Below are 13,935 nucleotides of genomic sequence, written 5' to 3' on the forward strand. Positions count from 1 at the left end.
TTCTCTCTATCTACTCTGTCTAGACCCTTCATGATTTTGAACACCTCTATCAAATCTCCTCTCAACTTTCTCTGCTCTGAGGAGAACAACCCCAGCTTCTCCAGTCTATCCAGATAACTGAAGTGCCTCATCCCTGGAACCATTCTAGTAAATCTCTTCTGCACCCTCTCTAAGGCCTTCACATCCTTCCTAAAGTGTGGTGCCCAGAATTACACACAATACTCCAGTTGTGGCCGAACCAGTGTTTTACAAAGATTCAACATAACTTCCTTACTTTTGTACTCTATGCCTCTATTTATAAAGCCCAGGATCCCATATGCTTTTTTAACCGCTTTCTCAACCTGCCCGGCCACCTTCAACAATTTGTGCACATATACCCCCAGATCTCTCTGTTCCTGTACCCCTTACTCTCACTCTCCATACTACAGAAAGGATACTGAAGCACTGGAGAAAAGAGTTACAAGGATGTTACCAGAATTGAGAGGATGCAACTATCAGGAAAGATTGAGCAGGCTAGGGCTCTTATCTCTGGAAAAGAGAAGACCAAGAGGAGACCTGATAGTGATTTTTATAATGATGAAGGGGTTCGATGGGGTGGATTTGGAGAAGCCCCCCAGGATAATGGGGCATCAATATAAGATTGTTACTAACAGATTAAATAAAGAATTTAAGAGGAATTCCTTTACACAGTGAGTGGTGAGAATGAGGAATGCATTGCCACATGGAGCACATAGCATCGATGTGTTTAAGCGGAGGCTTGATGCATACATGAGGGAGACGGGAATAGAGGGTTACAGGAAAAGGTTATCAGAGTGGGAAGAGGCTTGTGTGGAATATAAACGCCAGCATAGACCAGTTGGGCCGAATGGCCCGTTTTTGTGCTGTAGATTCTATGTAAAAAAAAAAGGTCAACACAAGCACCCAAGCTCAGTGGTGCTTCATAAGCAAAAAACAAATGTGAGGTGATGTAAAGCTGCACACAACTTAAGAATTTCACACTGTTTTAGATCAGCATGGACTGAGGACTGTGTTCTGAGCTGGAGCTGAGCAGATAACACGGCCTACGCCCATAGCCATGTCGTGGAGTTGGAGTAATTAAAGGTGCTACCTGCATATTCTTCTCATTGCACTGCAGCTTTCCTGAAAGCTGTCAACAGATGGGTGGGTTCAGTGTTGCACGGCTGCAATTGATTGGACCGAGGGGATTTGGAGAGCCAGTTTTGCTCTTTCGTCGAACTCCTGCTCGTGACAGGCTATTGTTGCAGCATTTACCCAGCTAACAGGGCATTCTCACCTGACAAGAGCATCCGTCAGCTCAGATATTCGGGGTGACATGGATGCCTGCACGATGGCCGGCAAAGCTTCCTGCTGTCGCCTGAAATGCACCAGAGGCAAAGCAACAACAACAATAACTTGCATTTATACAGCACCTTCAATGTAGTAAAACCTCCCAAAGCGCTTCACAGGAGCGATTATCAAACAAAATTTGACACCCAGCCACATAAGGAGATGTCGGGATTGGTGACCAAAAGCTTGGTCAAAGAGATGGGTTTTAAGGAGCGTCTTAAAGGAGGAGAGAGAGGTAGAGAGGCGGAGAGGTTTAAGGAGGGAATTCTAGAGGTTGGGGCCCGGGCAGCTGAAGGCACTTAGGCCGCCAATAGTGGAATGAAGAAAATCGGGGAGGCGCAAGAGGCCGGAAATGGAGGAGCGCAGAGATCTCGGAGGTTTGTAGGGCTGGAAGAGGTTACAGAGATAGGGAGGGGTGAGACCATGGAGGGATTAGAAAATAAGGATGAGAATTTTAAAATCGAGGTATTGCTGGAATGGGAGCCAATGTAGGTCAGCGAGCACAGGGGGTGATGGGTGAACGGGACTTGGTGCGAGTTAGGATACGGACAGCAGAGTTTTGGATGAGCTCAAGTTTACGGAGAGTGCAAGGTGGGAGGTCGGCCAGGAGAGCATTGGAATAGTCGAGTCTAGAGATAACAAAGGCAAGGATGAGGGTTTCAGCAGCAAATGCGCTGAGGCAGGGGGCAGAGACGGGCGATGTTAATGCTGATGTGATCTTTACATGGGCAGGCAGATAATGATTCCCGCAGTTCAGACTCAATAGCCCCCAAAACCCTCAAGCTCACAACAAAGAATAATGCATGGTTAATGACGATTTGGATGATGGAGGGGGTGCAATGCAGATTCACCAGGATGATACCAGGACCAAAAGGGTTAAATTATGAGGACAGGTTGCATAGACTAGGCTTGTATTCCCTTGAGTGTAGAAGATTAAGGGGTGATCTAATTAAAGGATTTGATAGGGTAGATAGAGAGAAACTATTTCCTCTGGTGGGAGAGTCCAGAACAAGGGGGCATAACCTTAAAATTAGAGCCAGGCCATTCAGGGGTGATGTCAGGAAGCGCTTCTTCACACAAAAGGGAGTGGAAATCTGGAACTCTCTCCCCCAAAAAGCTGTCGAGGCTGGGGGTCAATAGAAAATTTCAAAACTGAGATTGATAGATTTTTGTTGGGTGAGGGTATTAAGGATTACAGAACCAAGGCGGGTAGATTGAGTTAAGATACAGGTCAGCCATGATCTAGTTGAATGGCGGAACAGGCTTGAGGGGCTGAATGGCCTCCTCCTGTTCCTATTTGAGAATCCATCTGATCTTTGTTATCATGAGAAGAGGGGTGAGAGTGGGATTAAAGCATTCCCCACCTTCCTATTATGTGGTTATTATAAATCATGTTGCTAAAATCAATAGCTGCGCACTTTGCTATATATACTGTTAGTGGATAAACTAATAAGCACCTTGAAGTTCCTGGAATTCAATTCTCCACAATGCAGATCAGCATTGTTTAGTGGATTAGCAGAGAAATAATTTGCAGACCCTCATTTCCATTTTGTGCTTAATCTTGGTATTCAGCAAAATTTCAGCAGCTCAATAATATTTTTCACACCTGCAAAATCTCCATAAGTGGCTTTTGTGGAAAATTTTCTGGAAAACACAATTTTACAGCTCCACAAATGCCTACTGAATAGGGGCCCAAATATCTAAATTACAAGGTAGCGTACCATGAAAAATGAATTGTAACCATAAGCTGAAAATTCAGGAACTCATTTGAAGAATATTCATATTTCAGATTTGGGGTTTAACACTCTGCATATCAAGTACCTTAACCCCGCAGTATAAAAACCATATATCACAACCTCATGTACCTAAACCTCAGATATAACACACAGCACTTACAATTCCATCTTTAATTTAAAAAATCATGCAACTACCATTTCAAGAGCATGCTGCCTACTATAACATACATTGTGCATAGTTCCCAAAGAGCCTCTTAGAGAGGGTGCAGGCTACATGTATGTGCACAAGTTAGCTGCGTCCTGCATTACATTTAAACATTTGAACTTAAGGATTTATATTGTCACCTTGTTTCCATTAACAGCTGTTACCAGGGAACACGGTAAGAATGTACAGTAAGGTTAACAACAAGAAAACAGAGGCACCAACTGTTGATCATTTAGACAGGGGAAATTTTAGTTACAGAAACTCTGGGGGATAAATTGGTCCTCGGGCCACATCTTAATAATTTGAGCGCCCATCGCTCCCCCAGAGGCAGCTCTGGTCCCCTCAAATTCCAGCAGCAACCCTAAGGTAAGTCCAGGGGGTGGGGGAAGAAGGGAGGTGGAGAACGGCGGAGGGAGCTGAGTGTAGGACAGCAGCAGCCTGCAGTAGTGCTAAGTAGCCAAGAGGAAGACTTCTGCTCCTCTCGGCTCTGCCATGAAGGCAGGTCATTTTTTTAAAAATGTACCTGTTTGGTGATGGCCTATAGCAGTCCCTATAAGAACCGTTGGTTAGGTTGCATGTAGACCGGGTTATGCTGAACGCAGCGAGCCCAGCATCTGCTCTGCTCAGGGCAAACCAATTTCCAGAATGAGTTCTACAACATATTCGAGGGGCCTGGTGCCTATTTTAGGCGGCCGCCAGGGATGCGTCTACAGCGCCCCAACCAATATGGCATCGGACGTATTTGGGTGTAGGAAGGTGGCCTCTTAAACTAAACTCCAGTGCCCCCCCCACCACCTTTTCCGCCCAGAAAACAGGCACAATGAGGTCCAATTCTGTCCGCACTGAATGTTCCGCAAACCAAAAATCTTCCATTATGGTTCAATTCTGCTCTTCGCCGTTTGATTAATTACTCGATCACATCCAGTAACAAACTTCCTTTACTCACATGCAGCAAAAATAAATGTAACTAAAACCGCATCACCCTCTCAAACTACTTGGGATCACACTTACGGCTGTAATCCAGACTCAGCATTCAAACTCGCTGCTTCTAGTTTCACGGCACTGTCTTGTTGGTACTATGAAGCAGCCTCGTCAAACAGAAGGCAGGGGAAAAAAAGGGGGCTGGTGCTCCCATTCCTATTGCCCTCCTGCTTATGGTTCACTTTCCCGCATTGGGACCCCAATTTGCATAAATTTATGAGCCTCTCCCCTGCTTTAGGCGGGCTCCTCATCCGCCTGCAAAACCCTGCAGGTTGATATGATGTGAGACGGGCGGGCTGTGAGCGGGTAAGTAGCCTGCCTGTTTTGAACTGCCCGCCCGCCTGCCCCAGTTTCTGCTGACCCTTTCATCTTTCAGCGTGTAGTGTTTGGATGCTGCACGTGTACAATAAGAGTTAATAGACATTCCGTATATAAATGAAATTGGAGCAGATAGGGATAGGGAAGACTTGATAGTGCGAGAAAGGCAATTATCAGAAGATCTTACAATTTTGTTTGAGTACAATTCACTATTATTCTCTCATTATATAATAACACTTGCAAAAAATACCAACTGGAAACTCAGATGGCAAGGGCCAGCTGCATGCTGGGAGCCTGTGACTGACTGATGACCTGTCTGTCTTCCTCCAGTTCAGGGTCATGTTGAGCTAAACCAATCACGTGACAATGGCGGCAGTAAAGGTCAATCAAAGACAGGCTGAAGCATCCGCAGCCTGGTTGACCTTCTAAGCTCGTGACAAATTGCCATCAGTCGATGTCTGCTAATGACAACTGCACTCACGGTGATCAATTGTTTTTAAAATGGTCGAAAGCCCACTTACAGGTCAGCTCATTTCACCTCTGTACTCGCGTAACATAAAAAGCTTATTTTTCTCAGTTTGTTGAGCGTACAAAAATAGTCAGCCAGCAAATGTCCTTTCTCCTCCTTCGTCCCTAAACCCTCCAGGCATCTGCAGTAGTTCAAAAATACACGGCTTTATGGATATGTAAGGTAAGAGGGGAAGTATTAAGCCCTGCTACTATCGCAGTGTTACAGTACACAGCTGAAAATTGGTGAAAGAGTGCCAAGCATACGGATGGATGCCTATCAATAGTCTTGTCGACACAATGATTTCTGTGAGGTTTAAGTGGCATCTTTTGTCAGCTCTGTATCTCTATTGGAACCCCTTCGGGGTCACGGGCCATGGGAATTTCCCTTTATCTGATACCTGCTTCTTCCCGCCAGGAAACCACTTCCATCCATTACTTATGCCCACAGCCGTGTACAATAATGCTCCATCTTACATCATCTTGCGATTGTCGAATGAGTCATAGGCCGCACTCAGCACTGTGTGAAGTAACTGTAGCAAAACAATGGCACACAGCTAAACTGACCCGGGTGTCCTAGTTTCACTGAGATCGCCCTACTTTTGTTGGTCCCTTCACCCTCTCAATCCCCGTGTCTTGATGTGTCTTTCGGTGCATTTTAAATATTTCAGTTTTAATTCATCTGGCAAATGTCACCACCCCCCCGCCCCTGCCCAGAAAAAAGGGTTTTGTTATACAAAATAGTGCATTAACTTTCAATATGCGTCTCTAACAAAGTCTGAGCTGAAACCAGAGGTGTACCGGCCGTTTTGCCAATAAAAGTAAATTATGTTGACTGTCCATAATCTCTCCACCCTCACCTCCTCTCCCCACCCTCATCTTCTCTCAAACTGATCTCCAGCAAACTGCCGCAGACTCCAAGCCGATTTGTGACAAAACTAAATGGGTCAATTGCCAAACATTTTAAATAGGTGCGCCCTGGTCATGTGCGTTTGTAATTTACCCGCAGTAACATTTTGATTCTTTCCGGCTGACAAAGCCTTTTTTTATACTGAAGCATATTCACAATATCAATACGGTGCCACATGGAATCAAACGATGGTAAAGAGAGCAGTCAAACCATTTGTGCCATGCGCCTGCTTCAAACTGACAAACCCATATTTTGTTGTTGTTGAAATAAACAATACACAAACAATCTTTAAAATACTCTAACCTTTGCAGTAGCGTTTTGCTTCTGATAAAAGTCCTTCATCGGTCAGAATTTCTTTTTTTCCAAGTATTACCTGCAGGGAAAGTTATCGGTGCTCCTTGTTTTGATAAGAACTGTGTGAAAACTCTGACACCAGTTTCAGATTTCACCCGAAACCTGAATTGCTGGTTTTGTACATTTAAAAAGTCCTTGATGCTCTAACTTAAGATGCTTACAAGTTGTCTATAAGGGGTAAAAAAAAAATTGGGGGGGCGGGGGCTTGGGGCAAACCTTTAGCCAAGCGATAATTGGAAGAATGTGAAAAATGAAGTGTCAGTTTGGTCGATAAAGAGCAAAGGTCAAGGGAACTGCGGCCTAAACTCTGCTCATTAAGACATCCAATCAGAGTGCTCCTTCCCACCAGTTAGTCATTAGACATCTGACTGTTTCCAATGCCTGGGTCTGTGCTGTTATTACTTTCTTTCTTCATGTAAAAGGCAAGCTGCTATCTACAGTAAATCGCTGCTCAGTCGTCTGGAACATAATGTCGACCCTTTTCCTCATCCAGATCTGCCTGCTAGCTTCACAGACCTGAAACAACTGCCTTAATGTTCCCTTCAATAATAAATGGAGTTGCTTTTTGCCTCCGGTTTACCATACAGATATACATACACACACACATACACACACACATACAGACACACACACACACACACATACACACACACATACAGATACACACATACAGATACACACACACACATACAGACACACACATATACACACACACACATACAGACACACACACACACACATACAGATACACACACACACAGATACACACACACACATACAGACACATACATGTACAGACATATACAGTCACACACACATACAGTCTCACACACATACAGATACACACATACAGTCACAAACACACACACACATACAGACACACATACACATACAGACACATACACATACATAGACACACACACACAGACACACACAGATATACACACATATACAGACACACACACAGATATACGCACACACATACAGACATGCACACACATACAGACACACACACATACGGACATACAGGCACACACTTACACAGATATACACACACATAGACATACACACATACATACGCACACATATACAGACACACACACATACACAGATTATACACAGACATACACACATACACAGATAAACAGATATACACACACACACATACGGACGCACACATACGCAGATATACACAAACATACAGGTACACACACAGATAGACACACACTGCACACATGCACCGCATGCACACATATATGTAACACCCACACATGTAACACACACCACACACATGTAAGGCACAGACACACCACACACACACCATATGCATCACTGGGGCTTGTAGGGTGGGACATGGAGAGTGAGGAGATTCTCTTTTGGTGATTTAATCCTGGTCTGTGTTTTCATTGAGGAAGAATATATGCTAAGTATTAAATTAGTGCAGAGAGTAGATTGGACAAAGCACTCCAAACATGCTCTCTCCAAAACATTCACATTCTCTATCTCTGTCTGTCTATCTCATGCCCACTTTTAACAACCTAAAAACACTGGGGGAACATTTCCTCTGTATCCAAATTGTAACCCCATTCTGTATAAACAGGATTCCAATTTTATTCCTATATAACACCGAGAGGAGATCTTTTCCCACTATTGTTATTTCTGGCAGTAACACTTATTTAGTTTTTATTTGTTGATTAAATTAGCCCTTCAGAAGTTCATTTTATCAGGAAGCAAGTTTTGTGGTTAAACCAGGAATCTCCTAACTAATCTACTATAAATGGCTAATTCAAATTGTAAACCATTTTTCAAATCAAAATAAGAGGTTAAAAGATTATTCATGCGCCTCTGCAATTTGCTAGAATTTTAATCCCAAAATTTATCTTTTCCTGCATTCAAAATCTCACTAATATCACAATGCTCCTATCAATCAGTGACAGTACTCAAACCAACATTTAAAAAAGCCACAATATCTCACCTTTTCAAATAGAATTTATTTGAAGGAGCATTAGACTGCCACAGAGAGTTAACTGTATTGAATTTCAAAAGTTTCTTCAAAGTTCAGTAACATAAAAACAGATTTAAAAAGTAATGACTGAATGACATTAATCCTACGATACAGGCTGAGCTCACTCAAGCAGTCCAGGAACAATCTACATGATCACACTTCACATATAGTGCAAGATGCAATGCCGGTGTTACACAGGCCGCATTACAGTCAGGGGCTAGTCTGGCTTGCATTTAACTAATGTGGGGAACACTAAAGTTAACAGTTAAACTCTTACAATTTATTGTGATGCGGCAGAATCTGCCACACACGAGTATTGTATATAAATTTTATTTTCATCTAAATTCATCTAAAACATGTTGAACTGTAGCCCGTACTCCACACCCATCCTCACTAGGTAAGTATACCAAGTGGTGTGGCACAGAGACATACAGACCATGACATTAAAGTTTTGATTCCTAATGTGTCTGTTATCAGTAGGGATAATGGTGCAAACTGTAAAACTGGCCTGAGTATTCCTAGGCTAGTCAAGGGCAAAAGACGTAGTCAGCATTCCCACTCTCGATTGCTGTGCAGCAGCCCCTGCCTTTCACCGTCAAATCCACCCCCCTCCCCTCGCCGCCCCCCCTCCCACCCCCACCCCCCCCCCCCCCAACCCTCCTCCTCACTGTCCTGGCTCACACACGAACAATGGTTGTTTGAGCAAGTCACTAGGAGGGCCACTCACACCTGTGGAACCATATCCCCAACATAACTCACCGCCTTCAGGAAAGGAGCATGGGGAGAAAAGTGGAGGGAGGAAAGGAGATTGGCGTGGAATCATTTTTCAACAGTGCAGGATAAAGATCTTTTTTTTTTGCCTGTTGTTTAAAAAAAAAAATCAGACTTCCACAGCGGCTTACCTTGTGTGTCACTTTGTGTGTTACTGAACCACACAGCCCAGAAAAGTCCCAGGTTCAGTCCCTGGTTTGTGATAAGTTAGCTGATCTTAGCATGGTGGCTGTAGGGCACTATGATTGTCCCCAGTATCCCTGGGATAGGGAGTAGGATGAACCAGCCAACTATTAACCTAGTTTCTGCCTCAACCACTAACCCAGAAAGTGAATTCCACAGCCTCACAACGCTCTGTGCGAAGAAGTTTCTCCTGCCCTCTGTTCTAATATCTATGGCACCTTGTTATTAGCCCCTCAACTCCCGGAATCAATCTGCTTCTATCCTATCGTAATTTTAAACACTTCTATTATATAGGCTCATAATCTGCATTGTTCTAATGAAAAATGACCCAATTTTTCAAGTCTTTCTTCAAACTTCCATTTCCTCAATATCTTCCCTATAGTGTGGAGCCCAATACTAGACACAATACCGTAACTGAGGTCTTATTAATGGCTCATCATTATCTCTTGGCTTTCATGTTTTATGCCTCTTGAGATAACACCTCCAATTCAATTTTTTCACGCAACCTTATTAACCTGAGAATGATCATTTAACCTCTTACCTTGTTCACTGCTGTTATCCCCACTGTGTGACGTATGTCCCCCACTGGAGGGTCCAGGGGTTCCCCCAGAACGCGTTGACGCTGTGTCATCATGATCTCTGTTCCAAGTCTGAAGGAGGGAATGATACCGATAAGGGAACAGAATGCTCACAGCTCCATCACCAATCACACAGTATCTCAGGCACAAAGTATGGGCAGAAAATATTTCTTATTCTTGAGTGGTACTTTCAAAACAATTGGTTAGAGCACCAATGCGGTCTTGCCTTGGGGTGAACACAGCATGGTACACGTCAGTTTGCAACCGTGAATCCTCGCATGTGAGTTCCTGATATCAGGGGGATCGAGTTTCCGCTCGTTTAACGCCAGTAATAGCAGCACAATGCCTGCAAAATCGGCCGAACCAGCGAAAAAGATCGAGGGAATTTCAAACATGAGTTATGCCCAAAATCACTTACGTTTGTGTTTTCCGCGATCTTTTACGCTGGTTTAAGATTCAATTTGCCCGGATCGGGCCCCGCCCACAGAACTGGCCACGCCCCCACCCCCCCCCCAGGTCGATATTGAGAGATTTCCCCGATTGCGCTGGTTCGGGAAGGCTTTTCAAACTGGGCTCATTCTCTTAGGGGCACAGGCACTAGTCGGCAGTTTTCATATCAAAAAACATTTAATTTACTAAGAAACTGACTAGTGTTCACCAATGAAACTCTTAAATGGTTCAGTATAATTTATTTAAGTCATTTTCAGTGATTTTAAATCAGGTTATTCACAGGCGGAGGACAGGACGCCCTTATTAAAAATGTTTATTTTTGGTGATAAACCCATTTTCAGCTGTATTAATAAATCTGCCCCAGGTCACCGCCCCTAAATACATCAAGGAATGCTTTTTAATGGAAGAAAAGAGACAATTACATTCTATTACGCTGCCCGATTGAACCGATTCATGGGAGATTTTACGTTTGCGATTATGCGAACGAATTTTAGCGGAAACTTGAAGCCGAACCTAAATAGCACAATTTCAAGCACATTTTGGACGCAATTTCCCGACTGTGCCCAAAACAGAAACTCGACCCTGGGGTGTGTATCAGGGTTAGGCCTTGAGTAGAGGTCAAACACTCTACCTAAGGAATGAGGAAATATCAAAGGGCTTCCTGGCACCTGTTTATATGGGGCACTAGCACAGATCTGATTCAAATCTTTTAAACATCCTCTCAAGGAGTGAGAATGCTGGCCTGGGCAGCCCACAGAGCGAATGGGGACAAAAAATACAAAGTAATTCCCACCTCACCAAAAAATACATTTGTTCATTAACAGTTCATAATTTTCTACCTAGTCAATGCCAAGATCTGTTTTTACATGTCCCATTTATACTCTCACTCAGGCACTCCAGGTGCCTCTGTTTCTTTAATTTTTAACTAATGACCAAGCTTTTGGTCCCCCTTCCTAATATCTCCTTCTTTGGCTCAGCATCTATTTTGTCTGATTACTACACCTCTGTGAAGGGCCTTGGGATGTTTTTCCATGTTAAAAGTGCTATGTCAACGTACGTTGTTGCTACTGTTGTATTGCTCTGTTGAGTATGCATCTTTCACCCTACATCCTTTTGCCCATTTTCTGCCACATGTGAAAATCAAACTTTATCCTTTGCACAATCTGATCACTGAGGATCCATGCATTAAATTGTTCAGCACCACAGATGTGAAATCACATCAGCACCGGGTGTCTCATCATTACTACATAACTATTTTTACATAACGCTAAAAACTTGTACTCTTTAAGTATTAGAAATTGCTAACAACAAAGATAAATATCAGACTCTCTCTTTGTATTTCCATTACTGATATACATCTTCAAGCCCATTCTGTATTTAATCAGCAAATCATCTGAGGTTATTACAGGCAGAATGATACAGATGGAAGGGGCAGCTAATGATGCATTAGTTAAAATGACAAAGAAGCAACAATTATTTCAAGATACAAATACAGTAGACGAATTTATACAAAAACAAAAAACATTAAAGGGTCAGCAAATTAACACATTAGTCTTTTAACTTTATTAATTTCCCCGCTCACCTAATATTATTTTTCCCCCTACATCCTTAGAACCACTGATGTTGCAAATTATGCTCCAAATGATAGCGATCTTTTACAGACATTCGCCAATGCCAGCTCTGAACACTGTTGCTGGGAGATGTGCAAGAGTATCACCGATCCACTTGATCTCCAGTTCTACCTTTTCTTCCTGTGGGGAAGTGGTTTGTCATCATTTGAGAACCTTGCTAGCTGAGCTAGCCGAGATTAGGAACTCACTGTGTGGGAGCATATTATTCTCTTTTCTGTTAACCCCACCCTTCTGGGCAGAAAAGCACAGTTTTCTTAAGTAGCAGATTACTTTTGTGGACCTTTGCCGACAAATTAAAAGTTGATCTTTTGGCGTTTTTGATATTCATTGGCAACAAATGTTAACTAATTGCATCCACAGTTGGTGTTTTGTACAGAAGCGTACTACAGGCTACTGTGAGGCCTTAACATTTGGACAGATATGTAGTCCAACCACTATGACAGTAATGTTTAACCCATTAACCAGCCCAGTGATTTACTGCTAGTGGTTTTGGTCCTGTGGGTACTTTACGCTGGTGCGCTGTTTAAATGACATTCAGAGCTACATATAGGTTAATAGTATTCAGAGTGAATTTGTTCAATTTAGGCACGTAAATGGCAGTAGAGCGCCACTGATTGCAAATGTGGGGTTGTCCTGCCACAGATGGCACTTTCTAGAGTAAAGCTGGGGACTTTCACTGCACAATAGCATTAGGAAACTCACGTCTTTTTGGCTTCTGTGAGCTGCAGTTGTATCTCAACCTAGCTGGAAATGCACAGGTTTTGATTAGGAGGCCTTCACTTGAGTGCCGCTCTCCCAGGACCCCCTACTTAAATACGAGAGTGCCTTTTGCGTAAAATAGTTAAAGGGACAATTTTAATCCTGCCCATGCCCGGTTGTAAACCAGGCAGTTAAAATGGCCGTGGCGACTTACCCGCTGGGATCCCGCTGCCTTCTCCCCGGAAACCTGCCAGAAAGGGTCTGATTGCAATTTTAACCTGCGGCCTGTGTGGGGAGGCCATTGTGGCTCCCTTGCTAGGCCAGCCTGGAGTCAAGAGGAGCTCCGCGGAGACAGGAGAAGCCGAAAGAAGGAAAGGGTTTCCCCGTGGGCCGGAAGGAGCAGGAGTGTTTCCTCTGGGTCCCACAAGGAATCCTTGGGGCTCCTCTGACCCGGGCTTCGCCCACTCCCTGTCCCCTGACCACAATGCCCTCCGGAATCCCCCCACCCCCTCCTATGCACTTAACTGAGTGCCGGGGACCGTTCCGAGACCTCCTGCCGCTCGAGATCCCGCTCCCGCTCGCTGGCCAGCTAGCTCTTCCCGCCGGGTTCGGGAAGGGCCTGTGCAGAGTTAAAATCTCCCAGGCCTCATGCTATGGAGGGTGGACGGTTTCCTGCTTTGGATCCCAGCCCACATGACTCCCACCCGGAGTTAAAATCCAACCTTGAAAGTCTGTGCACCGTAGTTAGAACTAATAGCGCCCTAAACTAAGCAATTCTTTTTTTTGTGTAGGCTGAAGGCTTTTGTGTCATACATAAACATTTGTTGGTTTTGTAAATTGCAAAACCATCTGGTTGGCCAAAAACGATCCGTCATTTTTTACACAAATTAAATTTCAATAAATGATACGGCAGACTACTGCGTAAGCTGTTCACCGTGTGGACAGGTCAATCTGACTTGATTCTTCTGACCTACAAAGGTTTCATTAGTGCTGTTTTGCATATCATCAACTTTCTGGACAACTTAATATTCAAAAGCATATCTGCCTTATAATGCAGCAACGCAGACATGATGGGCCGAATAGCCTCCTTCTGTGCTGTATCATTTTATGATTCTACGTTGGAAAGAAATTACATCGGGAAAGCAAGTTATCTGTAACAATAAGACTGAATAACCATGGTTGAACTATGAAGAAGTGTGATGATCCTTTAATTTTGAACATGTTCATTTAGCATCAAAGAGTAATTGTACATTACCCCTT

At 43.6% G+C, this 13,935-nt stretch overlaps 1 protein-coding gene across 4 annotated transcripts in view; it reads right to left on the reverse strand.

The window, feature by feature from the left end:
- LOC137324791 (homeobox protein Meis1) overlaps positions 1-13,935 on the reverse strand; it is a 181,697-nt gene that overhangs the window by 142,611 nt on the left and 25,151 nt on the right. For all 4 annotated transcript variants that reach the window (XM_067989493.1, XM_067989494.1, XM_067989495.1 and 1 more), the window contains exon 7: positions 9,859-9,967. In XM_067989493.1, the coding sequence (XP_067845594.1) occupies positions 9,859-9,967 (109 nt within the window). The remainder of the gene's footprint in view (positions 1-9,858; positions 9,968-13,935) is intronic.

Source organism: Heptranchias perlo, chromosome 8, assembly GCF_035084215.1.
Source record: "Heptranchias perlo isolate sHepPer1 chromosome 8, sHepPer1.hap1, whole genome shotgun sequence".
In the NCBI taxonomy this organism is placed as follows: Eukaryota; Metazoa; Chordata; class Chondrichthyes; order Hexanchiformes; family Hexanchidae; genus Heptranchias; species Heptranchias perlo.